Source organism: Terrapene carolina, unplaced genomic scaffold (assembly GCF_002925995.2).
Source record: "Terrapene carolina triunguis isolate 2854851 unplaced genomic scaffold, T_m_triunguis-2.0 Scaffold580, whole genome shotgun sequence".
Classification (NCBI taxonomy): domain Eukaryota; kingdom Metazoa; phylum Chordata; order Testudines; family Emydidae; genus Terrapene; species Terrapene triunguis.
This window is the reverse complement of record NW_020664931.1, coordinates 5,517,930-5,542,537: the sequence shown is the minus strand read 5'-3', so window position 1 is coordinate 5,542,537 and position 24,608 is coordinate 5,517,930. Positions and strand designations below refer to the sequence as shown.

The 24,608-nt window shown below is 44.2% G+C and overlaps 1 protein-coding gene across 1 annotated transcript in view; it reads left to right on the top strand.

The window, feature by feature from the left end:
- LOC112111095 (carboxymethylenebutenolidase homolog) overlaps positions 1–24,608 on the top strand; it is a 27,990-nt gene extending 3,382 nt beyond the window's left edge. Inside the window, exons 2-6 of the mRNA XM_024206378.1 lie at positions 10,302–10,524; positions 11,428–11,535; positions 17,850–17,992; positions 19,843–19,934; positions 24,429–24,608. Of these exons, the coding sequence (XP_024062146.1) occupies positions 10,310–10,524; positions 11,428–11,535; positions 17,850–17,992; positions 19,843–19,934; positions 24,429–24,608 (738 nt within the window). The 5' untranslated portion in view covers positions 10,302–10,309. The remainder of the gene's footprint in view (positions 1–10,301; positions 10,525–11,427; positions 11,536–17,849; positions 17,993–19,842; positions 19,935–24,428) is intronic.

Below are 24,608 nucleotides of genomic sequence, written 5' to 3'. Positions count from 1 at the left end.
GCCGGAGGGAGCTGCTCGGCTGGGGCTGGACTGGGCCGCGCCGCGCCTCCCCGGAGCCCTTCTCGCGCCCCCCTGCCACCCCAGCTTACCTGGTGCTGCCTGCCTGCCCCTGCTTCTTTTCAGACTTCCCGCGAACCTCTGATTCGCGGGAAATAGGGGAGGGGGAGGAGCAGGGGGCGGAGCGTTCAGGGGAGGGGAGGAGGGGGAAGTGAGCTGGGGGTGGGGTGGAGAGCTGCGGCGCGGGGCCCTCTTAGCGCGGGGCCCAATTCAGCCGAATCGGCTGAATCGGCCTAAAGCCGGCCCTGGTCCCCACTGCTCCCCTTGGAAGACTGTTCCAGAACTTCACTCCTCTGATGGTTAGAAACCTTCGTCTAATTTCAAGTCTAAACTTCCTGATGGCCAGTTTATATCCATTTGTTCTTTTGTCCACATTGGTACTGAGCTTAAATATTTCCTTTCCCTCCCTGGTATTTATCCCTCTGATATATTTATAGAGAGCAATCATATCTCCCCTCAGCCTTCTTTTGGTTAGGCTAAACAAGCCCAGCTCTTTGAGTCTCCTTTCATAAGACAGGTTTTCCATTCCTCGGGTCATCCTAGTAGCCCTTCTCTGTACCTGTTCCAGTTTGAATTCATCCTTCTTAAACATGGGAGACCAGAACTGCACACAGTATTCCAGATGAGATCTCACCAGTGCCTTGTATAACAGTACTAACACCTCCTTATCTCTACTGGAAATACCTCACCTGATGCATCTCAAGACCGCATTAGCTTTTTTCACGGGCATATCACATTGGCAGCTCATAGTCATCCTGTGATCAACCAATACTCCGAGGTCCTTCTCCTCCTCTGTAACTTCCAACTGATGAGTCCTCAGTTTATAACAAAAATTCTTGTTATTAATCCCTAAATGCATGACCTTGCACTTTTCACTATTAAATTTCATCCTATTACTATTACTCCAGTTTACAAGGTCATCCAGATCTTCCTGAATGATATCCCGGTCCTTCGCTGTATTGGCAATACCTCCCAGCTTTGTGTCATCCGCAAACTTTATTAACACATTCCCACTTTTTGTGCCAAGGTTAGTAATAAAAAGATTAAATAAGATTGGTCCCAAAACCGATCTTACTCCACTAGTAACCTCCCTCCAGCCTGACAGTTCACCTTTCAGTATGACCCGTTGTAGTCTCCCCTTTAACCAGTTCCTTATCCACCTTTCAATTTTCATATTAATCCCCATCTTTTCCATGGGCTGGGGGTGCTCTCCTTGGGCCCCACAGCTGCCCGTGCGGCTCTTACCATGGCTGGACTGCGGCTCCGAGGCTCCACCCCCCGGCAGGAGCCAGGTTGGGGAGAGCTGTCAGGCAGCTATGGGAAGCCTGGGTCCCTCCACCTGCCCTAGATGTGGGGCTGGGGGGCAGGGACATGGGCAGGGGGCTGCTTTCACCCACCCTCACCCCGGGTGGTGGTGGGGGGCTCCCTGGCCCCACTCCGGCTTCCGGCTTGGCCGGGGCGGGGCCTCTGGGGGAAGAAGAGGGTGGGGCTGGAGCCTCAGTGGGGTCGGGGGCCAGTCCTTTTGGGAAGGCTCCTAAGCCCTTGGAGCCCATTATTAAATATTTGTTTCCCATGTAGATACTTATAGACTATAATTAAGTCACCCCTTAACCTTCCCTTTGTTAAGATAAAGAGAATGAGCTCCTTGAGTCTATCACTGTAATGCATGTCTTCTAATCCTTTAATCATTCTTGTGGCTCTTCTCTGAATCCTCTCCAACTTATCAACATCCTTCTTGAGTTGTGGACAAAAGAAACGGACACAATATTCCATCAGTGGTAACACCAGTGCCAAACACAGAGGTAAAATAACCTCTCTACTCCTACTTGAGAATCCCGTTTATGCATGTCAAGATTTCATTAGCTTTTTTGGCCACAGCATCACACTGGGAGCTGATTATGCACCACAATCCCAAAATCTTTTTCAGAGTCGCTGCTTTCCAGTATAGAGAATTATATAAGTAGGCCTGTTTGTATTAATTCAGTTTTTCTGTTTCCCTTTTGCACCTTTTCCAATCAACATTTATTGTTGTAAGTTATTGTGACACTTCATGAATTTTCACTCACTTTTCACAGTTCAGCTCACAATTAGGGTGAATTTGTAGGTCAGGTTATCACAACAATACCCTATTGTCACAAACAACATCACCAGTGGGAAATTATACTCAACTTTAGGAACACAGCTTTTTCTGCCCATTATTTCTCTTCTTTTCCTGACTTGACCTCTCTGATGATCTCCTCTGTTGCTCCCTCTTCACTTCCTTCCTGACAGCAATTCTTCTTTCTCCCCGGACCAGGAGTTTCACTCTGAATTAAACATTGGAACAATTCACCAAGGGATGAAGTGATTACACATCACTTGAAGTCTTTAAATGAAGATTGAATGTCTTTCTAAGAGAGATATTGCAGTCCAGCCTCAAGTTACTGGGCTTCGAATTACTGGCAGTATTCTATGGTCCATACGTCTCAAGAGGTCAGACTAGATGATCACAATAGTCTGATTCTGACCTTAACATCTATGAATTCCCATTCCCTTCCAAATCCTAGCCACTAAAATGATTAGTAAGGAAATAAATGCTGTCACTTAACGTGTCATAATTAGGCTTTAGCAGCAACATTTTAATGAGACTATTGAGAGGTTGGAGAGGGTTCACCCCTCTGAGTCATTGTTTCAGGCTGGCATTGTTTTAGGCATCCATTACTGCATCTGTTACACTTCAAGGATTTTGTCACAACCACTATGACTGGACATTTATTTTATTTCTAATGAAAGTTCAGGTTCTTTAGAATTTGATCATGGTAGGTGGGCCACAAATGTGTCCAGCAGGCCTGATCCAGCCTGCAGCCCAAGTATTTTTCACCTTTGCCTTACATTAAAAAAAATACTACAGCTTTCTGTACTAATGGTCCAAACTGTACAGTGACCAATAGACACCGAGAGCATTAAGGGGTAGCAGCAGCAGAACTTGTAACAGGCAGGAGAACCCTTGAAGTGCCCCCTATCTAGCAACCTGTGGGGATTGTAGTTTTTTTCCAATTGGTGGCAGCTTCTCCCTCTGATGTTAGTTTTGTGCCCTGGCCTATATCCCCTGTAGGCCAGTGTTCTGTGATGAGATGTTGGCCTGTGGTGAGGGGGGTGGGCGGGTAGCAGACTATTGCTTGGAGTAGTCCTGTTGGGTTCTGGGAAGTGCTTGCGCCCGCCCACTGCTAAAGGACCCTCCCACAGCCTATGGGAGGATCCACTGGGCCTGGGACTCAAATAATGGGGGGGCAACGGAAAAAATAATGAGGACAGGTGTGGGGGTCAAAGGGTCAAAATTAGGGAAACTGAGGGAGTTACTTGGAGTAGTGCTACAGGGGAAATAGACTGAGGGAAGGCATGGTGGATAATACTGGTGTAAAGAAGGAAGAAGGAATGAGGTGAAGGAGCAGGGATAGGAGATATTCCAGATTCTAGCATTGCCGGGACTCTATCTAACCCAAATCCATGTTGGGTGGAACAAAGGTAGTGTGGGGATGAATATTACAGGAGCATGCAGCGTCTGCCTAAAGAGGGTGCCATCAAAATCCTCCACGCCATCAGGTGAAGGCTCACAGGCAGTTGAATCAGGGGCGGCATTTCAGATTTTGGTAGGGGGGGCACCTTTTGATTCCACGGGCTATGTAGGCACCTGAAAAATCTACTGTAGTTTTCTTTGCAGATAATAACTTTCAAATTAGCTGACAGGAGCACTGTATCTAATTTGTATGTAAAGAAAGAAAATTACATAAATATTAGTCCCACTTAGTTCTCACACTAACATGTTCTGACATCTTGTGTCAAGTCACTTAAGGGACACTAGTTAGGTTTAAATTTTTAATGTGTATTCTTTGTTACTAACTCTTGAATACATTAATTGAAATAATTGTAGAAAAAAATCTAGATTACTTTCTGTCATTTAGGCTACTTACTTTTTGCAGTTCACCAAGCTTGGAATAGATCATTTAACTATTGGAAACATCCTACTAGGGCAAGGCCCCAAGAGTTTATACTGCACCTGCTTGGGGCTCTTGGCGTGTTACCATACTACAAATAATAGACAAGAAACTGACTTTAAACAGGAATGAAACTGACACTTTCAAGTTTCTTTCACAGTATTGCCAACCGCATATGTTCAAAAATCATGAGACAGGCTCACCAAAAATCAGAAGATTGGTTTAAATATCATGAGATTATGTAAAAATAATAGATTTGGTGTTCTTTTTATTTGCCTTCTGCTTTTTGAGCTTTTAGGGTGCACTGGGGTCACATATTGAAGCTTTCTCCGCAGCCACGAGGGCTAGAAACTTACTTTTTCTTTAAGAATGAAGGCTGATATAATCACATATCAATTGACTCCAGGAGCTGGGGCTTTAAAGAAAACAATAATTAGCATGAGACTCATGACAAAATCATGAGAGTTGGAAACACTGCTTTCACTTCTGTTTAAAGGCTAGTTACTTTCCAGAAGGCTCTTAAACACAACACTACAGTGATTGAGTTGCAGTTCTCACAGGAGACTATTTTAAACCAAACACCAAGAAAATTCCACATTTTAAAGTTGAGGAAAAACTTTGAGTCTTCTGAGGTATATCAGGGCCACTGCAGGCAGGAAAGGAAAATAAACAGGCACAGGAGCTCTGGGCAGCTCTACCTCTTGAAAAAAAAGTTGGAGGGTCCAATCTTCCAGTCCTTAATCAGGTAAAACTCCTTTTGCCGTCAGTGCCTCCACTCAGAGATATTAACACGTGCTCAATAACTATACACTTCATACTTAAATATCAGAGTCATCTTATCCAGGGCTACACATTTTATACACATTGGCTCAGGGGCTATATTTTCTGGCATATTCTGAACAGTGCTGAGCACACAGATGATGGTGCCTAGTGAATAACACAAATTATGACAATAGTTATCTACTTTATGGGCTCTGTGGATAAGATTTCTGTTCTTTTCTCTGGAATTGGCCCGAATAAAGCTGAAACCCCTAAGAATGTGAGGCATAAACATATCTGATACTCATGTGACACTTTCTCATTCGTTCCTTTTCTCAAACTCAGAACAAAAAATGACAAAACAAACTGGTTTTCAGTTAAAATGTAAAATTTCATAGAAGCCATTGCTCTACAACCCAGCATGGGGCAGAACCTGCCACCTCTTGGGATTTAAGTGATCTCCTCTCATCTGACTCTCATTCTCACTCTTTCTTCATCCTTCCTGACCTCTGTGCTGCTTTTCATGCTATCAACCATGACATTCTTCCCAATTGCCTGGGACCAATTGCTGGAGTCTCAGGCTAGGTCTACACTACAGCGGGGGGTCGACCTAAGATACGCAACTTCAGCTACGTGAATACCGTAGCTGAAGTTGCGTATTTTAGGTCGACTTACCTGGCTGTGAGGACGGGGGAAAGTTGACCGCTGCCGCGCTGCCGTCGACTCCGCTGCCGCCTCTTGCCGCGGTGGATTTCCGGAGTCGACGGCAGAGCGATCAGGGATCGATTTTATCGCGTCTTCACTAGACGCGATAAGTCGATCCCAGAACATCGATTGCCTGCCGCCAGACCCTCCGGTAAGTGTAGATGTACCCTCAGAGAACTGGCCTTCTTGGTTTTGCTCCCATCTATCAGAGTCCTCTTTTTTTGCAGTGTGCAGCAGATAGGCTGGTCCAGTGGATAGGGAGCTAGCCCTGAGAGACCTGTATCCCTCCACCCCCTGCTCCCCGGGACTTCCTGTATGACCTTGGCCAGTCCCTTAGGGACAGAGTTTCAAAGCATTTTAGGCACCCAAAGATGCAGCTAGGCATCTAGTGGGGTTTACAAAGAACCTAACCTTCTAGGTGCTTTGAAAATCCCAGTAGGTGCCTAAATACCTTTGAAAATCTGGCCTTTAGTCTGTGTGTGCCTCAGTGCCCCATCTGTATAATGGGGATAACAGCACTGCTCTAGGTCACAGAGGGGCTGTGAGGAGAAATAGGTTAGACATTGTGAGGCACTCAGATACTATGGTGATGGGGCCACATAAGTACCACAGACAGAGTGGGAACTTCTCTATGCCACTCCTAGCCCTTCCCTGGGTTTTGGCCCCTTCTTTTCACCCATCCCCCTCACCTTTCCCTCTTTTCTGAATGTAAACTTGGCTCAGAGGCCTTGGCTGTATTTCTTCTGAGTCCTGTGCATTCTCTCTTCAACACACACACACCTGCCCCGCAAAGGAATTCCTGTTTTACAGGCTTATCTAAGGACTTTCATTTCATAAGAGCCTTAATTTAATTACCAGCCCTGTCTTACCTGAATCATGCTACCTCTGTTTGTAAACAAAATACTGACTCCCTGCCCTAGGGGCACAAACTGGGAGCAGCACCTCTCCTCTGCAGATGTCATATTCCACACTCAGGCTGCTCTGTAGCTAAGAGCTTTGCCTGGGGCTAGGATGTAGAGCTCCTGTACAAAACCTTTGGGGGGCCGGAGACCCCCCCCTTGTCTTCCCTAAATGGCGCCCCTGAGTTGAATGCTGCCCTGAAGAACTGGTGGGGCATCTTTTGTCTTAATTTCTCTGAGCTTTCATTCCCCATCTGTAAATTGGGGCTAATAATACCACCTCACCTCACAGAGGTGTTGAGAAAATAAATATTTATGAAGTATTCAGTTACTATAGTGATAAGCAACACAAATAAGCCCATGAGGAAATTAATAATTCTGTATTCAGAGCAGGGTTTGTTTTGAATAGTGTGCAGTAAATAAGTTCTGAGGTCATGCATTGAACAGTGAGGAGAAAACACAATAATGAATAGCTGTTCAGTAAGCACCATTCATCCTGTGCACTGAATGAGGCAGGGGTCTTGTGGAAAAAATGGGATGTGATTATGTAACTAAAGAATGTCTTCTTTCCCAGGTAGTTCTACCCTCCCACTCTGGTCTTCCCATTCAAATCCCAGTCTTCCCTACTCATTGGGGTCCCCTTCCAGTCTCCTGCACAGCCCGTCTCAGTCTTCCACATTGGGCTCCTCTTTGGATCCTCAGTCTTCCTCCCCTTCTTACCACCATACTCAGTCTCTACCCCCACCCCAAGGATCCTTGTCTGTTTCCGCTCCCCCAACAACTCCCACATTCAATCTCCAGGCCCCTCTCCCCCCAACTCGTCCCAATCTATTCTCTCACTGCAACTGCTGTCCCCCCCGGCCCATTCCCCCTGGGTCTGGTTTTTCTCTGCCTGAGTCAGGTTGTCTTCTTCTCCACACAGCCTGGGCACCAGCAGGGGTAACCTTGTTAGTCTGTATCTACAAAAACAACAAGGAGTCTGGTGGCACCTTAAAGACTAACAGATTTATTTGAGCATAAGCTTTTGTGGGTAAAAACCTCACTTCTTCGGATGCATAGAGTGAAAGTTACAGATGCAGGCATTATATACTGACACATGGAGAGCAGGGAGTTACTTCGCAAGTGGAGAACCAGTTTTGACAGGGCCAATTCAATCAGCCCTGGGTTGGTGTTTCTGTGGTGTGGTGTGAAGAATTCCACCTGGACTTCAACAATTTCCACCCCACCATCAACCTCAGCCTGGACCAGTCCACACAAGAGATCCACTTCCTGGACACTACAGTGCAAATAAGTGATGGTCACATAAACACCACCCTATACCGGAAACCTACTGACCGCTATATGTACCTACATGCCTCCAGCTTCCATCCAAGACACATCACACGATCCATTGTCTACAGCCAAGCCCTAAGATAGAACCGAATTTGCTCCAACCCCTCAGACAGAGACAAACACCTACAAGATCTTTATCAAGCATTCGTAAAACTACAATACCCACCTGGGGAAGTGAGGAAACAGATTGACAGAGCAAGACGGGTACCCAGAAATCACCTACTACAGGACAGGCCCAACAAGGACAATAACAGAACACCACTGGCCATCACATACAGCCCCCAACTAAAACCTCTCCAGCGCATTATCCACGATCTACAACCTATCCTGGAAAATGATCCCTCACTCTCACAGACCTTGGGAGGCAGGCCAGTCCTCGCTTACAGACAACCCCCCAACCTGAAGCAAATACTCACCAGCAACTACACACCACACCACAGAAACACCAACCCAGGAACCAATCCCTATAGCAAACCTCGTTGCCTACTCTGTCCCCATATCTACTCTGGCGACACCATCAGAGGACCCAACCACATCAGCCACACCATCAAGGGCTCATTCACCTGCACATCCACTAATGTTATATATGCCATCATGTGCCAGCAATGCCCTCTGCCATGTACATTGGCCAAACTGGACAGTCCCTCCGCAAAAGAATAAATGGACACAAATCGGACATCAGGAAGGGTAACATACATAAGCCAGTAAGTGAACACTTCAATCTCCCTGGTCATTCTATTACAGATTTAAAAGTCACTATCATTGAACAAAAAAACTTCAGAAACAGACTTCAAAGAGAAACAGCAGAACTAAAATTCATTTGCAAATTTAATACCATTAGTCTGGGTTTGAATAGGGACTGGGAGTGGCTGGCTCATTACAGAAGCAGCTTTTCCTCTCCTGGAATTGACACCTCCTTATCTATTATTGGGAGTGGACTACATCCACCCTGATTGAATTGTCCCTGTCCAAACTGGTTCTCCACTTGCGAAGTAACTCCCTGCTCTCCATGTGTCAGTATATAATGCCTGCATCTGTAACTTTCACTCTATGCACAGGGAAGACAGACTCCCTGCTCTCAGTTCCAGAGCCATAGTAGCCCCCAGCACCAGAAGCAATTGCAGTGTAAGTCCTGCTCAGCCCCTGCGGTCCTGGGACTGAGCATTCTCCATGCTGATGGAATCCTCAGAGAATTTAGCTGCCAAACTCTGACAAGTGTCTACTGAGCAGATGTGAACTAAGAGTTTTCAGAGGCTTAGATGCTCATTAATGTGGGCTGTTTTTTATGAGAACGGCAAAAAGCATATCAATGACACAATGGTCACCCCCTGCCAGATTTCAAACCCCTGCTCCAAAGCATGAGGATGCTAAACTTTCTCAGTAAAACAGTTGTAAGAAGTTTTTTAACATGGGCAAAAAAAACATATTTTCCCCTAATCTGTTTTTCAGAAATGGCTGGACCCTTTTTGCTGAAATTCTCCAAAAAAAAAAAAAAAAAAAAATTGAGCCCGAGGCAGACATTTAGCATGGAAAAATTCAGCGCAAATGGTTTAAGTCTGGCCAAGACCCTCAAATCATGGTCTGATAATGGACCAACCTTAAGTGCAGGCAGTGCTACCAGTGCCACCGGTAATATCGTCACATCTTTATTCTGGAATTACTGTTTCTCTGATGTTGATCTCAAATTTACCTCCATAGCTAGAGAGAAACTGTTTGGGTTTGTGATATAAGCCTACAAAGGTTGATGTCTGCCTCCACCCATACTGGCTAAGGGTAAGGTTTTGTCAGAGTTATTTTTAGTAAAAGTCATGGACAGGTCACGGGCAACCAACAAAAATTCACGAAAGCCTGTGGCCTGTCCCTGACTACTACTAAAAATAACCGGTGGGAGGAGGGGCGCTGACTGCTGCGGTGGCTGACAGCTCCAGCCCCTGCCACTGCCACAGGGGCTGAAGTTAAAGAAGTCACAGAGGTTTATTAAAGTCAAGGCATCCGTGACCTTCGTGACTAAATCATATCCTTAACTATCGGATATATACTTCCTGATTTGCAGTTTACTATCCATGAACTTGACCAAGTGTAGGAATACCACAAGATAACCAGTCCAAATCCACATGCCTCGTTACTGACAACTTCCAGCATTTTCTTCATGTGAGGTTCTTACTGATTCACCATCAGATTGAGTTATAATGGGTCTGTTTCTCCTTTCACACCAATGGAAATCAGGAGTAACTGCTTTGAAGTTAATGGCATTGCATAAGGGTAAAAAGGAGTGATATTAGAAATAGGCCCCAAATGTTTAAGTTCTGTATGTCAATCTTTAACTTTGATTTTTTTTTACCTTCCTTTCTTTATTTTCAGGTTACTAACATGATTGGTTGAGACCTATTCAAAAAGTTTCTCACTTTGGAACATTACCATTCAATTTTAATTTTCCCTTTCAGATATGACATATTAAAGTTATTCATTAATGTTATAACATCACTCAATGTAATATTTTCTGCAAATCCAACTTGTATTTAATTTGTTTTATGCTAATAGTTTAATATCTTTTTTCATTTCTACTTTACTTTAGTTTTTCAAATGACTTCAGATGCTCAACCTTTCCTATATGATATTGGAAAAAGAACTGATTATGTGGGCCTTGGACATGAAGAGCAAGTGGAGCACATCAAGGCATATGTTTGCAAACCATCTTCTGTTACGGACAAAGCTGTGATAGTGATTCATGACATATATGGATGGCAATTCCCAGACATTAGATACATAGCTGATCTAGTGGCAGCTGCGGGATACGTGTAAGCATTATTGTTTTACTGATTTCTTCCCAAAGAGATGCACTCAGGTTCACCAGATTCAAATTTCCAAATTGTGTTTTCCATACACAAGGAGAAATCATGTCATTTCAGTCTGAATTACTTATCTAAGAATAAAGGACACATAAAAGTGGTACCTCCCTGACAGATTCCAGTGTAGAATAGGTTTTCTCAGTTCAGGCTGCAACAATTCTCGGAACATAATGGCGGCATAAGCAGAGTTCTGAGAAATGTCAAGTTGCAGTGCACTAACAAAAGGTTGCTGTATTTGAATGTCCAGCAGTGTGGGTGATTTAAAAAACTGAAACTGTTTTAAACTGAAATTTAATTAGAAATACAAACAAGAAATGAATATTCATGTTAGGTTGTGCAACTGCTCTTTAAAACAAAATGTCTTTGAGACTAGACAACATGACAATATTTCTTTTAGCTTTCATTAGCAAAGATGTAACATGAGAGAGAGAGTGTGTGCACAGCGATGAAGATTTCTTTTAAATGCACTGGCCTTTGGATTTGATTTTTAAAGATAAGGTGATATAGCATCAGTTTATTTTTCTACAGAAACACTATATTTTTTTTAGAGAGACAAGGTGGGTGAGGTAATACTTGTTACTGGACCAACTTCTGTTGATGAAAGAGACAAGCTTTCAAGCTTCCACAGAGCTCTTCTTCAGGTCTGGGAAAGGTACTCAGTCTTATTAAATCTTGCTAAGTAATTTTCTGACTACTGGGATAGCATGATGATTAGGAGCTGATACTGACACTAACCATGTGGGTGACCATTATGGGGCAAAATAGGGATGAATGAATATTTAGGTGTCCATAGATTTTCCCTGTTGCTGTTGCCTGGACCTAAAAGTTGACTCAATTTTATTTTTCATACAGAGCTATCTGCCCAGACTTTTTTCTGGGAAAAAAACCTTGGACATCCGCTGATCACTGGGCTGAGTTTCGTGACTGGTTGAAAGATCGCGATCCCACAAAAGTGGATAGGTAAGATGTATATTTATGCTGGAAATTTCAAAGCTTCATGGGCACCTAAACATAAAGATATGGACTTAATTTAGCAATTAAAGAGAATGTATGTGCCTTTAGGTAGCTGCATGGGCTTGCTCTGATGTAGCTAGATCAAAGCTAGCTTGTGTAATAACAGCAGTGAAGCTGCTGCAATAAGGGTGGCTGCAACGGCTGGCCCTGCCTGCCCAGGACTCTGGGTACATATTCAAATAGCCCCCATCCATGTTGGCTTCACTGCTATTTTTATTCAAGCTTGCTTTGATCTACTTATCTATGGTGTTGCAATCACTCCTCCAGATTACAGAGTAGACAAAACCTGTATGGGAGGGAGCATAACAGGAGTTAAAGGTTGAAAAGTTAGGACATCTCTGGGCATACTGGGGGTACGTCTACGCTACCCACCGATCAGGGATCGATTTATCGTGTGTAGTGTAGACATGCCAAATTGATCCCCGATCGCTCTCCTGTCGACTGCTGAACTCCAGCTCGGCGAGAGGCGGAAGCAAAGTCGACGGGGGAGCGGCAGCCGTCGATCCCGCGCCGAGAGGACGCGAAGTAAGTGATTCTAAGTTGATCTAAGATACGTTGACTTCAGCTACGCTATTCTCGTAGCTGAAGTTGCGTATCTTAGATCGATCCCCGCCCCCAGTGTAGACCAGGCCTAAGAGAGGAGAGCTGCTGTACCATGTTCTTCCTTGGGGCCAGATCAGTGCTTCAAGGATGCCTGGGGGGAACTGCAAAAGATGCCTACTAAAGGGGAAAGAGGGTTACTTCAAAACTGTGTGATCACAAAGGGCTTTTTATTTTTCAAAAGTGTAAGGATGTGGAGGAAGGATTACAGAAAGGGAGGGAAAACTAGGAGTGAGGGGAATTGCATGGATTTCATTTATATGTAAAAGTGCCATGAAAGGTGCTTATTTTTTAACTTACCAGTTATCTGACCAATACCCTGGTGGTCTCCTGCTGGCTGGGCACCCAGACATGTGCGAGTGTCTCTTGGAAAGTAGGATGTGAGTCTGGGCTCTCCCACTTTGTGGAGATGGTGGCATAATTACTATAGCCACCCAGGACCAGGGCACACCAAATCTCTAAGGTACTAGTAGGACGCCGGGTGTACCGTGACTGGGGCAAACACTGAAGGGGCTTCAGCTGCTACACCCTGGAGATGTTAGATCTGGTGGGTCCCAATAATCACTCCGATGTTTGGCTAAAGTGAACGGATATTTTACTAGGGCTGGCAAGAAAGGGAAGGATTGCAGATACCCTAGGTACAGTGGCTTAAACAATTACAGCTGAAAGTGAAAGAAAAGCAGTTCCTGTCTGGGCCTCTGGGGGCAGTCCAGTCTTCAGGCCTATTGCCAGGGATGCCCTCTCCAATCCAGTCTCCCTCAGATCAAATAGGGACTGGCAGATTTCCAGGCTAGGATCTGTTAGGGGTGTGTCTCACTGGGACCCCTCTGCACTGGCTCCCTGCCCAGTCTCTGCTGCTCCTCCACAAGTCTTGCACAGACCTGCTCCCAGTGGCAATGTATGTCAGTTGTACCCTGTGCCTCAGTGTCATAAACATACAGCTAAGAGTAGCATAAAATCCCTCTTTACCCTGTAAAGGGTTAATTCCTCTTTTACCTGTAAAGGGTTAAGAAGCTCAGATAACCTGGGTGACACCTGACCAAAAGGACCAATAAGGGGAGAAGATACTTTCAAATCTGTGTGGGAAGGTTTTGGTCTGTGTCTCTCGGAGCCAGCCAAGAAACCAGGCAGGGAAATTACATCTTCTTAAGTATATCTGAACTAAGCATCTAGTCTTGCAGAAATAGTGAGTAATAGCAGAAAAGAAATGCATTAGATTACCTTTTGTTTTAGCTTGTGAATTTTCCCTGTGCTAAGAGGGTGGTTTATCCCTGTTTTTGTAACTTTAAGGTTTTGCCTAGAGGGGAAATCCTCTGTGTTCTTGAGTCTTTTGTTATTCTGTAAAGTACTTACCATCCTGATTTTACAGAGGTGATTCTTTTACCTTTTCTTTAATTAAAATTCTTCTTTTAAGAACCTGATTGATTTTTCATTGTTCTTAAGATCCAAGGGTTTGGGTCTGTGTTCACCTGTACCAATTGGTGAGGATATTATTCTCAAGCCTCCCCAGGAAAGGGGGTGTAGGGGTTTGGGGGGATATTTGGGGAAGGTAGGGCTCCAAGTGGCCCTCCCTAAATGTTTGTTTAAATCACTTGGTGGTGGCAGCGATACTAAGGCTAGAAAGGAATTTGTGCCTTGGGGAAGTTTTTAACCTAAGCTGGTAAAAATAAGCTTAGGGGGTCTTTCATGCGGGTCCCCACATCTGTACCCCAGAGTTCAGAGTGGGGAAGGAACCCTGACACTCAGCTTTTGCTGCAGCCTGCTCCGCACACAGTTCCTGGGGCTTGCCCCCTGCATCCAGAGTCCCTGCTGCTCTTGGCACCATGTCACCACTGCTTCCTCAAAAGTGCCAAGTCTCTTTCTGGGTCAGGGTCTTTCCATACAATTTCTGCCCCTTCCTCCAGCCAGACCTGGGGAAGAGCATGTGCCATGGGAGGGGAGTTGGTGGGAATGGTAGTTTCCTGCTTATCAAATTCAGGATAGTGGGATGGGGGAAAAGGTTGTAGTTCTGTAGCGGGCATGTCTCAGGAGGAGGAGATGCTGAGCCTTGCCTGGCTGTGCTTCCAGATAGTTTATGTGCTACAGAGTTGAGGCCAAATGGAGAGATACAATTCTGTGTTGGGATGAATGCTGTGGGGCTGGAGTTGGAGTTGCCTGGTGGTGCACTGGAGTAATTTCCTCCTTATGCTCAGATCCACTGTAGTAAGTAGTGAAGTAAAGGACTATCAGTTTGGTGTCAAGGCTCATGTATCACTCCTCTATTGGCTCCTGTCTCTTCCTTTGCAATGGCCATGTCCTCTTCAAGGGTAGCTGGAGTTGCTTCTGGAGAGGTCCTGGGTCACAGCAGGGAGCTCTTGTAAGAGGGTTGCTCTGGTCTACATATTTTACACAAGGAAAATGGTGAGGGGAGGCAAATCTTTATTACTGACAGACATACAGACCTCAGCCACCTGCTTGAATGACACTGTTGGCAGGGCAAAGTGTCCGCTGTGCTCTGTTAACCTTGTAAGGGCTGTGGTTTGTGCTTCACTGTGGGATGGACTGTTGTGTTCACACCTGGGAATGCTCTGACTTTCACATGTGGAGCTGCAAATCTTGCCACTTGGTGAGGAGCATTTTTGATAAACACCCCACTTTTGGCTGCAGTGAGTCTCAAGAGTAGCAGTAGGAAAAGATAATGAGAACGTGATCTTGTGAGCAATATAAACATGCTATACCCTGCCCAACATACTGACCTGAAGACAGCTAGTTCATGTGGGTGGTGGATAATCCCCACCTGCTGGATGGATTGTAGCGCCATATTCTCTTCCTGAGAGAGAGTTTGACCTCCCCTTCTCCCCAACCACAGTTCCTTTCTCTGGCTTTGGCACACACACATGCTGTCTTCTTAACCTCTGTGCAGAGTACCAGCCACTTCCCAATGTCCTCCAGACTACTCCTGTGGTGTCCCACAGCTTTCACCCCACCTATCACCTGTATCCATAGGTACTGAGGCCTGCTTTGATCTTTCTCCAAACTCCAGGTGGCAAGGAGGCAAAGTTTTCCATGAATCAGTTCTTCAAGTAGAATGCTCCCATTCTCTGTCAGCTGTTGTCTGCCCATCTCACATGACACTTTCCTTTTCCAGTAGCTGATAATAGGATTTATTCTCTTGCATGGCTCCTAAGCAAAATTTGCAGGATTACCTTAGAACATATTAAAGAGCATGTTTCTTGTGGCAGGGGAATATCAATGCCTGCAGAGGAAATGATCAGCTGAATGCTGATTCAGTGTGTCAATGGGAGGTCTGTCTAACATACATCCCATGTATTTGATGCTTCCTTGACATATCTTCCAATACATTCACTTTACACAGTGTGTACATATACTAGTGAATTAGTATCTTGTCATTGCATGCCAGTGCTTGATTTCTGAGGGGAGCTTTCAGGTCCTTTCTGCAGCTCTTCTCTAAGTACTTTGAGGAAGACATCTATCTACTTCTGATTAAATGTATCACTTTTAAACAGCAAATGAAATGTAGGTACAGTTATCTGTAGTCCATACTGACATTTGCAACAAACCAGCTCCTGAATTCAGGGAGGCACTGTTAGTTCTTCAGTGTCCATCAGGAGAGCCTGAAACTTCAAGAAATAGACAATAAAGCCAGAGTGACACCCATCCAGGGCCGGTGCAACCACTAGGTGAACTAGGCAGTCGCCTAGGGCGCCAAGTGGTTGGGGGCACCAAAAAGCGGAGGCACCGGAGAGCCAGAGCGTCGGCTTGTGGGGGCGGCGAGCCCCAGCCATGGAGGAGCCAGCTCGGCACAGCGGGGTAGCAGCCCTGCAAAGGCTACGACGCCACTAGCAGGGAGCAGCCGTGCCCCCCGCCCCTCCTGCCTATGCGCCCCCCGGCTCTCCCCTCGCCTAGGGTTACCATATTTCAACAATCAAAAAAGAGGACGGGGGAGAGCCGCGCTCTAACCCTGCCCCCATTCACTCCCTCCCACTTCCCACCCCCTGACTGCCCCCCACCCCCTACCTAAGCCTCCCTGTTCCTTGTCCCCTGACTGCCCCCTCCTGAGACCCCCCCCCCAACTGCCCCCCCATGGCTGGGGCTCGCCGCCACCACAAGCGGGACGCTCTGGCTCTCCGGTGCCTCCAGAAGGCGGATCCTCCCTGCCGAGCTGCTGCAGCAGCCCAAGTCCGGCAAAGCCAGTGAGTGGACTCGGGGCGGGGGCCACCGGGGTGGGGTGGTGAGGGGAGGGCTTGTGGGGGGGCTGTGCACCCTCCAGGGGAGTTCAGAGGGCAGGGAGGGGGGAACCTGGTCCGGGGAGCAGCCCCTGGTCACAGCTGGCCCCTGGGGTCTATAAAGTCTCATTGGGATTTGCCCCTCAATGAACCGATGTGCAAGGGGTGCAAGATGGAAGTTTCGCCTAGGGTGCAAAATATCCTTGCACCGGCCCTGATCCATCTACTCTGATGACAGTGACTGATGGGCCACTAAGCACTTCCATAACCTCTTAGGAGTAGCTCAGTGCAGCCGGCCTATCACCTACTTCTGCCAGCACAGCTTCCGACTACACAGATCCCAGAATCTATGTGTATAACAATATTACTGAATTTTCAGAACAGATAGTTGCTGAACATTTACCTTTTAGAATTCTTTCCCAAAACAATGTGCAGATATATAAACTTACCTATCAGTTTAGGCACCGAGTTTTGAAAATCTGGCTTAGTATATGCAAATACATTTAAAACTTAAAAAATGAGTTTTTTAACTGGCTGCTCCGGTGCCCACCCTCCTGGGAGCGTTACTGACACAGAGGTGTCTGCGGAGGCTGATTTGCCGTTCGGCTGGCCTGAAAGGGGCGTTCTGGCTGCTTGTCGCTAGCTGGGAGCAATGGGTCAGCCCCACATCCCCTGAAAAATAATAAAATGAAAATATTTTCAAACTTGTTGAGACTTCTGCAATTAAAAAAAAAGAATTGACCATGGTATACATTAAAAACACTTTCCAAATTTGTTACATTAGCCTTCATATGCAGTACATGTGCCTTTTTGTATAGTAGTTATTGTCAGTTTAATTTTGGAAAAATGTTTAGTTGAATAATTGTTTAACATTCTGTCAAGTGGTCTTGGCTGGAATTATTTTATGCTACATCACAAAGCATGAGGTGGGTCATAATATAGTCATGTAATTTGTTTACCTAAATAACTGTTTCATTTTTACAGAATCAAGCTAAGCCCTTCTGCTCCCACAAGCCATCATGTAAAATTCTGTTTGCGCACATTTGCACTTGCTTGCATGTTTTGTTCTTATTAGTTCCCTTCTGGGTGAAGTAATTCTTAGTCAGTTCTCCTAGAAATGGCACGATAGCTCCCAATTCAGATAATTATTTCAGCCCATGATTAATTTACTCTACTTAAGTTCTACTGAAGCAAATGTTTAACTTTAAGCACATGCTTAATTGCTGTCCAATATAGGGATACTCTTCTGAATTAGGGCCATACTTGCAAACCCATATTTAAGAATAGCAGTACCTAATCTGGGGTTGGAATAATTTTAAATGACAGAAGGAGAAGATGGGGACAATTTTATGTACTTTTGTGTTTTCTTTTTAGATTTTTCAGGTAGTGATTCTACTATAGATTTCTTAGTTCACTTTTGTTTATATGTCTTAGGGAAGCTGATGTTGTCTTGAAGTATCTAAAGGAGCAATGCAGTGCAAAGAAGATCGGTGTCGTTGGGTTTTCCTGGGGTGGAATGGCTGTACATCACTTGATGCTGAAAAATCCTGAATTAAAGACTGGGGTGTCCCTCTATGGTAGTGAAGATTGCATGTAAACTTGAGCAGGCTCACTTGTTTATATGGAGTACATATTTTAGATGTTGCTCTATATAGATTTCTATAACTATTCCATTTACAGGTGAGCTGAAGATTTAAATATAACTATTTATTTCAGCAATATTTGCTATATGTTCCCACTAACTAAAGGGACAGTCAGTATTTTAGATGTTCACAGAACAGAAAATGTCATTTTTCATTTTTCACCGAATGTCCTCACCAGCTCCATAACTGCTTGGAAAATTGCGATCTTTTCCCCCCAAAATCTTTTGTTTTTCATCAGAATAAAATATGTGCTAATCTGTGAAATATACTAAGGCCTTGTCTACACTAACACTGTAAATTGATGTAAATTACACTAATTAAGTATCAGGGGGTAGCCGTGTTAGTCTGTATCTACAAAAACAACAAGGAGTCTGGTGGCACCTTAAAGACTAACAGATTTATTTGGGCATAAGCTTTCGTGGGTAAAAACCTCACTTCTTCGGATGCATGAGGTTTTTACCCACGAAAGCTTATGCCCAAATAAATCTGTTAGTCTTTAAGGTGCCACCAGACTCCTTGTTGTTTTTACACTAATTAAGTTATGTAAGTTACATAACTTAAGTCAATGTAACTTATATTGACTGAAAACGGTGTCTACACTACGCTATGTCGATGGGAGAGTGCTCTCTCGTCGACTTATCACATCTTCACCAGATCCACTAAATCGATACCGCTGCATCAATCACAGTGGTGCTGATTTAGCCCGTAGTGAAGACTAGCCCTAAGAAACAAGTATTTCCTGATTTCCACTTGACTGGCTCTACGCTCCAGCAGGGTACTCTGCTCTCTGTGTTGCCATGGCATAATGCATACTGGGATATCCCAGAGCACAAGCAAATAACTTGGGATATAAGTGGTCTGAAAGAAGAAGAGGTAAGCTGTCCGTTGTTCACGTTCATGTGTTCATGTGCTGAATGCCCAGCTGAGCCTAGTTAGTAGGGACATTTCAGGAAGTTAGACTGGACACTTGGCACAGACAATGGCAGAGAGGACTTCTGCTGCCTGTTCTGAGGGGAGGAGTACATATGCCAACTGTTAAGGAGTTTCACAATGTGGGAGCCATGTTAGTTCCCTGGTACAGCAGCAACCAAGAGTGCTTTCTTTCATCTTGGATTGGCAAGGAAGGTACAGCGTTTCCTTTCGGGTATGGACCTAGCCACATTTATCCATGCCTTAGCCACTTCCAGTTTAGATTGCTGTAAAGTGCTGAATGTCAGTCTTGAGGACCACTCAAATTTCATTGACTGCAGAATGCAACTTCTCTTATCTGCTTTGTGGTGCTTCTTACATATTGGCGCTCCATAGACTGAACTACCCCCAATTGGAAGCCATTGCCAAGAGTTGCTGATTTTTAAAGCCCTATCCATCTTGGATCCTGTCTATCTTACATATCATCTTTCTCCTTATGCTCCATCCCAATTTTTGGGATGAGTAGGGGGCTGTTTACTCTAAAGTTTGCTGCCCTCACTGGTCCCAATAACCCACCTTTGTTGACATTCAGGATATCTTGCCAGGCCCATGTACTTGAATATGCAATCTTTCACTTGCTGGGTTGGCTTGAGGAAAGCTGAGCCTCTTGAGGTTCTCCAAGTGGTTTTTTACGCTATATTTTACCCTGTGTGATTTTAAAGCTGATCTATGTGTGCATATAGCATTTGTGACAGAACATTTTTATAATGAAAAATAAATATTGCTGAAGCAAATAGAAATTTTGTATTTAAATTCACAGCTCACCTTGAAAGATGTGTCACATGATTTAAATACTCTCTCAAAATGTGTTATAGGAATAATCAGGGACTCTGATGACAGATATAATTTGCTGAACCCGACGTTTTTTATTTTTGGGGAAAAAGATCACACCATTTCGTATGACCAAGTAAGTGCCTCAAAACAGATTTCTCTTTTCCTGACACGCTTATATCTTATAAGGCAGAATTCTGGCTACTGGGTATCTGTGTAGGCCTTCCAGGAAACCCATGGGGAAGTAGGAGAGCAGAGCAGTAGGATTTTTCTGCCTGTATTTTAACTTCTCCTAGAGCTTACAGAGAAGCCACTGTATAGCTTCTCTTTCAGGGGGACTGAACAGAAACATGGTGGGGCCAAGAGTCAGCCTCTTTGTATCACAGCAAGCAAGGGCTGAACATGTACAAAGAGACTCGAGTGGGTACAAACCATACACTTTAATCACTTGGATATTTGTGCTGCCTCTTAGCGGGCACAGGGTTAAGCCACTGAATTTAGACTCTGGAGATAGAGGTTCCGTTCTCAGCCAGAACTCTCTGAGTTACTGTGAGCAGGTCACCTGGTCAGTCAGGGTATACTGGGAAAATGCACTAGGTTAGAAAAGTGGTAATGAATATATTTTACTTAACTGGGGGGAGGAATAGCTCAGTGGTTTGAGCATTGGCCTACTAAACCCAGGGTTATGAGTTCAATCCTTGAGGGGGCACTTAGGGATCTGGGGCAAAATCAGTACTTGGTCCTGCTAGTGAAGGCAGGGGGCTGGACTCAATGACTTTTGAGGGTCCCTTCCAGTTCTATGAGATCGGTATATGTCCATATATTTAACATACCTGTAAACCTTAGGCCTTGGCTAGATGAGGAAATATAGTGTTTTTTTAAAAAAGGAATGATGTAAGATTAGCTATAATTAACAATACCTAGCTCTTACATAGTAGCTCTCAAAGGAGGTCAGTATCCTTATCTTCACATCATAGATGAGGAAACTGAGGCACAGGGAAGGAAGTGGCTTGCTCAAGGACAGGGGCAGAGCTAGGAATAGAACCCAGCTCTCCTAAGGCCCACTCCAGTATGCTATCTAGTAGGCCGCAGTGGCTAATTAGTACGTTTCCTAATATAATGCATTTTCCCAGTGTAGACATGAGTGACCATGCCTTGGTTCCCTCTGTAAAATGAGGATAATACTTCCCTGCCTAACAAAGGTGCTGTGAGGGTAAATTCACTAATGCTTGGTAGGCACTAAAATACTATAATGACAAGGGCCACATAAGTACATAAATAGGAGTCAAGAGCCTGCTCTGCACATAAATTCCCTGTCTGTGCAGTGACAGTGATGGCACATCACCACAACACCATAGTTTATGCTGTAGGAATAATCCATAAGTGGGAGAGGACTGGCAGCAGGGCATTCTGAAGCCCCAATTCAGGAGTCCATCCCTATTCAGGAAAGCATTTAAACACACGCTTCAGTGCTTTCTCGAATCAGGGCTTCAGAAAGGATTCCCTGGCTCTGAAACTTGCTTCTCACCTTGATTTGCAAGCGCCTGGATTTGGGTATCGATCCTGACACTCTGCAAGTCTCAACTGTTTCCCCAGGTTTTTCCTGGGGAGCGGGAGTACTGGACTGAGGATGAGTTGGAGAGAGCAAGATGGAGACCTTTGCGAACAATGTATAGGAGACCTATTCTTCTCAGATGTACTTGACATCTTTTCATAAGAATGTTCTTTAATCCATCTAATGTGCCTACAGCATGGAATAGATGCATCAGGAAAATCTAAATTCCATACAAAAACTGCATTAAGAGAATCTTGAGGTGTAAAATGAAACACTTACACGACAGGAAATGCCAAAATTAAGGTTGGATGAACAACTTTGTGCCCTTATCCATATGCATTAAGGCACAGGATGAAATCCATTCAAGTGTTGGTAATAACCTCAGTGGGGCCAGGATTTCACCCACATTGTTTAATTACATGATCATTATATTATTGTTGTTTAGTAGAACTCCTGCCTTATTCGCTGGGTAGTATGGATAGTGCTCAGTGAAGGAAGAAGCTGATCTATATTTATTTTTATTTGTATTATTTAAACGTGTGGATCCATGCCTCAGATATGGCTGTCCCTGCACTGACTGAACAAAACCTTCATTCACTACGTACTGTCCAATTTTTAAGGTGAAGGACACAGTACTCTTCCCTAGCTTCATTCACTTCACAATGGTATCTCACCCACCCTGCAAACTGAATAAAGCTTGGGCCCTTAGGCCTGGTCTACACTGGGGAGGGGGGGAGGAAGATCGATCTAAGTTACGCAACTTCAGCTACGTGAATAACATAGCTTAAGTTGATGTACTTAGATTGACTTACAGTGGTGTTTTCACTACGGTGAGTCAACTGCTGCTGCTCCCCCGTCAACTCTGCCTGCGCCTCTCACTGAACTGGAGTGCAGAAGTCGAAGGGAGAGTGCCCGTGGATCGATTTATCGCGTCTAGACTAGATGCTGCCCGCCGATCCGGCCGGTAGTGAAGACATATCCTTAGTATGTGATTACATACAGACTGCATTGTAGTGCATACACACAAGAGGGAACAATTAAGGTTGCACAGGACATATTACCTTTAATTTTTCTTCTAAGTGCTTTTATTTTTCAAGGTTTATTTAATGTAGTTTTTTAAATAGAAATTCCTAGGTTCTTAAAAAAAAGAAAACAAAAAATCCCCTAAAAGCTTCCATCATCTGTAATGTGCTGCACGACAGTGGAACTTTCTGTCCTGCACTGTATGTGCTCTGGTGAGGCACCAAACCTAGGCTTCATTCCATACACTTCCCTATTTACATCTGAAAAAAATACATGAAAAGAATGTTCTGACTGCAAAGTAAAGGAAATTTTACAGTTGCTCATGCGACCTTAATTCAGACCCTTTGTGCACAGGAATTATGATACATTCTTTAATTACACAAACACATTATTTTGAGACCCTCCTTTCTCTTCCTTCCAACTAACAGACCTTCCAAATTCTTCAACAAAGGAGACAACTGCCTCATTTGCTACCCAACCCTGATTCAGCCCCAGAGCACAGTTCATTCTGTTTACTGAATGAGGCAGGGATCCTGTGGGAAAAATAGTATGTGATAATGTAGTTAGAGACTGTATCATAATGCATATGCACAAAGAGGCTGAATTAAGATAGCAAAGGGGACCTTAATTTTCTAATTTCTGAGTGGTTGGCTTTGCAACCTTAACGTTCTTTTAACATAGGATTGCGTTTTTTAATGTAATATATATAGTACAAAAGGAAGCAGGACCTCTTTACAATCCTGCCTGCTTACATACTCACCTTCATAGATAATACTGCACAGGCATCTGCACAGGTCTACACATTAAAAATGAAATTCCCCTTCACATCTGGCCCATGCACGTGCAACTGTAGGTACATCCACACTTCCAGCTCAAGGAGACATACCCATGTTACCTCTGATCGAGCTAGTGCACTAAAAATAGAATGTAGCTATGATTGCATGAGCAGCGGGAGGGTCTTAGATAGGATTGTACTCAAGGCAGCTAGCCCCTCCCTTTTGACAGGGGTTTGTCAAGCTGCACCATTTCTGGCCTACTCTGTGATATTTCCAGCAAGCCAGACTGCCTAAACAGGACAGAGTCTGCACTTTGTTTTCTCTTTGAATGCTAAGAACAATGGAATTGCCAGCAATTATGAGTTACCACATCTTTTTTCTAATCAAGCACATTTATTCTTATGGTGAAAGCATTATAGAGCAAACATAGTAAAAATAATAAAAGTATCTACATACTGCTAAAAAGCTTACCAGAGATCACCTCAACTCCAGCCTCTGGCTCTGGTAGGTATCAGTCCTTCAAACTCACAACTGGGTTTTCCCCATGGTTACAAGTTCATAACTGTCTCAGATTCAGAGCCAGAACAACCATGAATAGTTCAGTCTTTCCTTTATACAATGTGGGCTTGTGATACTGGCCTCACATAACAGGTGATCCACAGACAAAGGCCTGCTCCTCTGGGTATAACTTCAAAGGCTAGATTTTTGCATAACCAGAGGTGCAGAATTTGCATTCACCTTGCCTGAGATATTTCCCAGGAAATCCACTTCCCATGTATTGTCCCAAAAGCTCATTCTTATCTGGCACATTGTTCAGTAGAGTCCTTTGATCAATCAGGCCTTATATCAGATCTCCCTCTACAGAGGTTACATACAATCCTGGCCCACAATAATAGATAAACTTTGTATTTGGTACAATGAACCCCAAGGATACTAAGACTTAATTCACTAAGGTTTTTTAAGGATATGGGAGGAAATTGCCATATCTCTCAGATTTCAGAGGGATAGCCATGTTAGTCTGTTTCAGCAAAAACAACGAGGAGTCTTGTGGCACCTTAAAGACTCTCAGAGTCATATTTCAAATATAAGTTTTCTTCTTTATTAGTAAAGAGCCTGTAAAAAGAGCTTGGGTAATAAAATCTGGCCTGAGTGTTAGATAAGTAAAGAAGATACTGATCACATCTTCCAGAAAGCCAAACAATGGACAAACTGAGAGTTGACAAGTTAAACAAAAATTAAAAACAACACAATAATGGAAGGATGCTCTGTGTTGCAGATCATCTTACTGGAGAAGAAACTGAAACAGTACTGTCAAGTTGAATATAGAATTAAAGTTTATCCTGGACAAGTTCATGGCTTTGCAGAGTTAAAGCCAGAAGATATGAAACCTCGAGATAAACCTTACATTGAAGAAGCAAGAAAGGATATGATGAACTGGCTGAAAACATATGTTTAA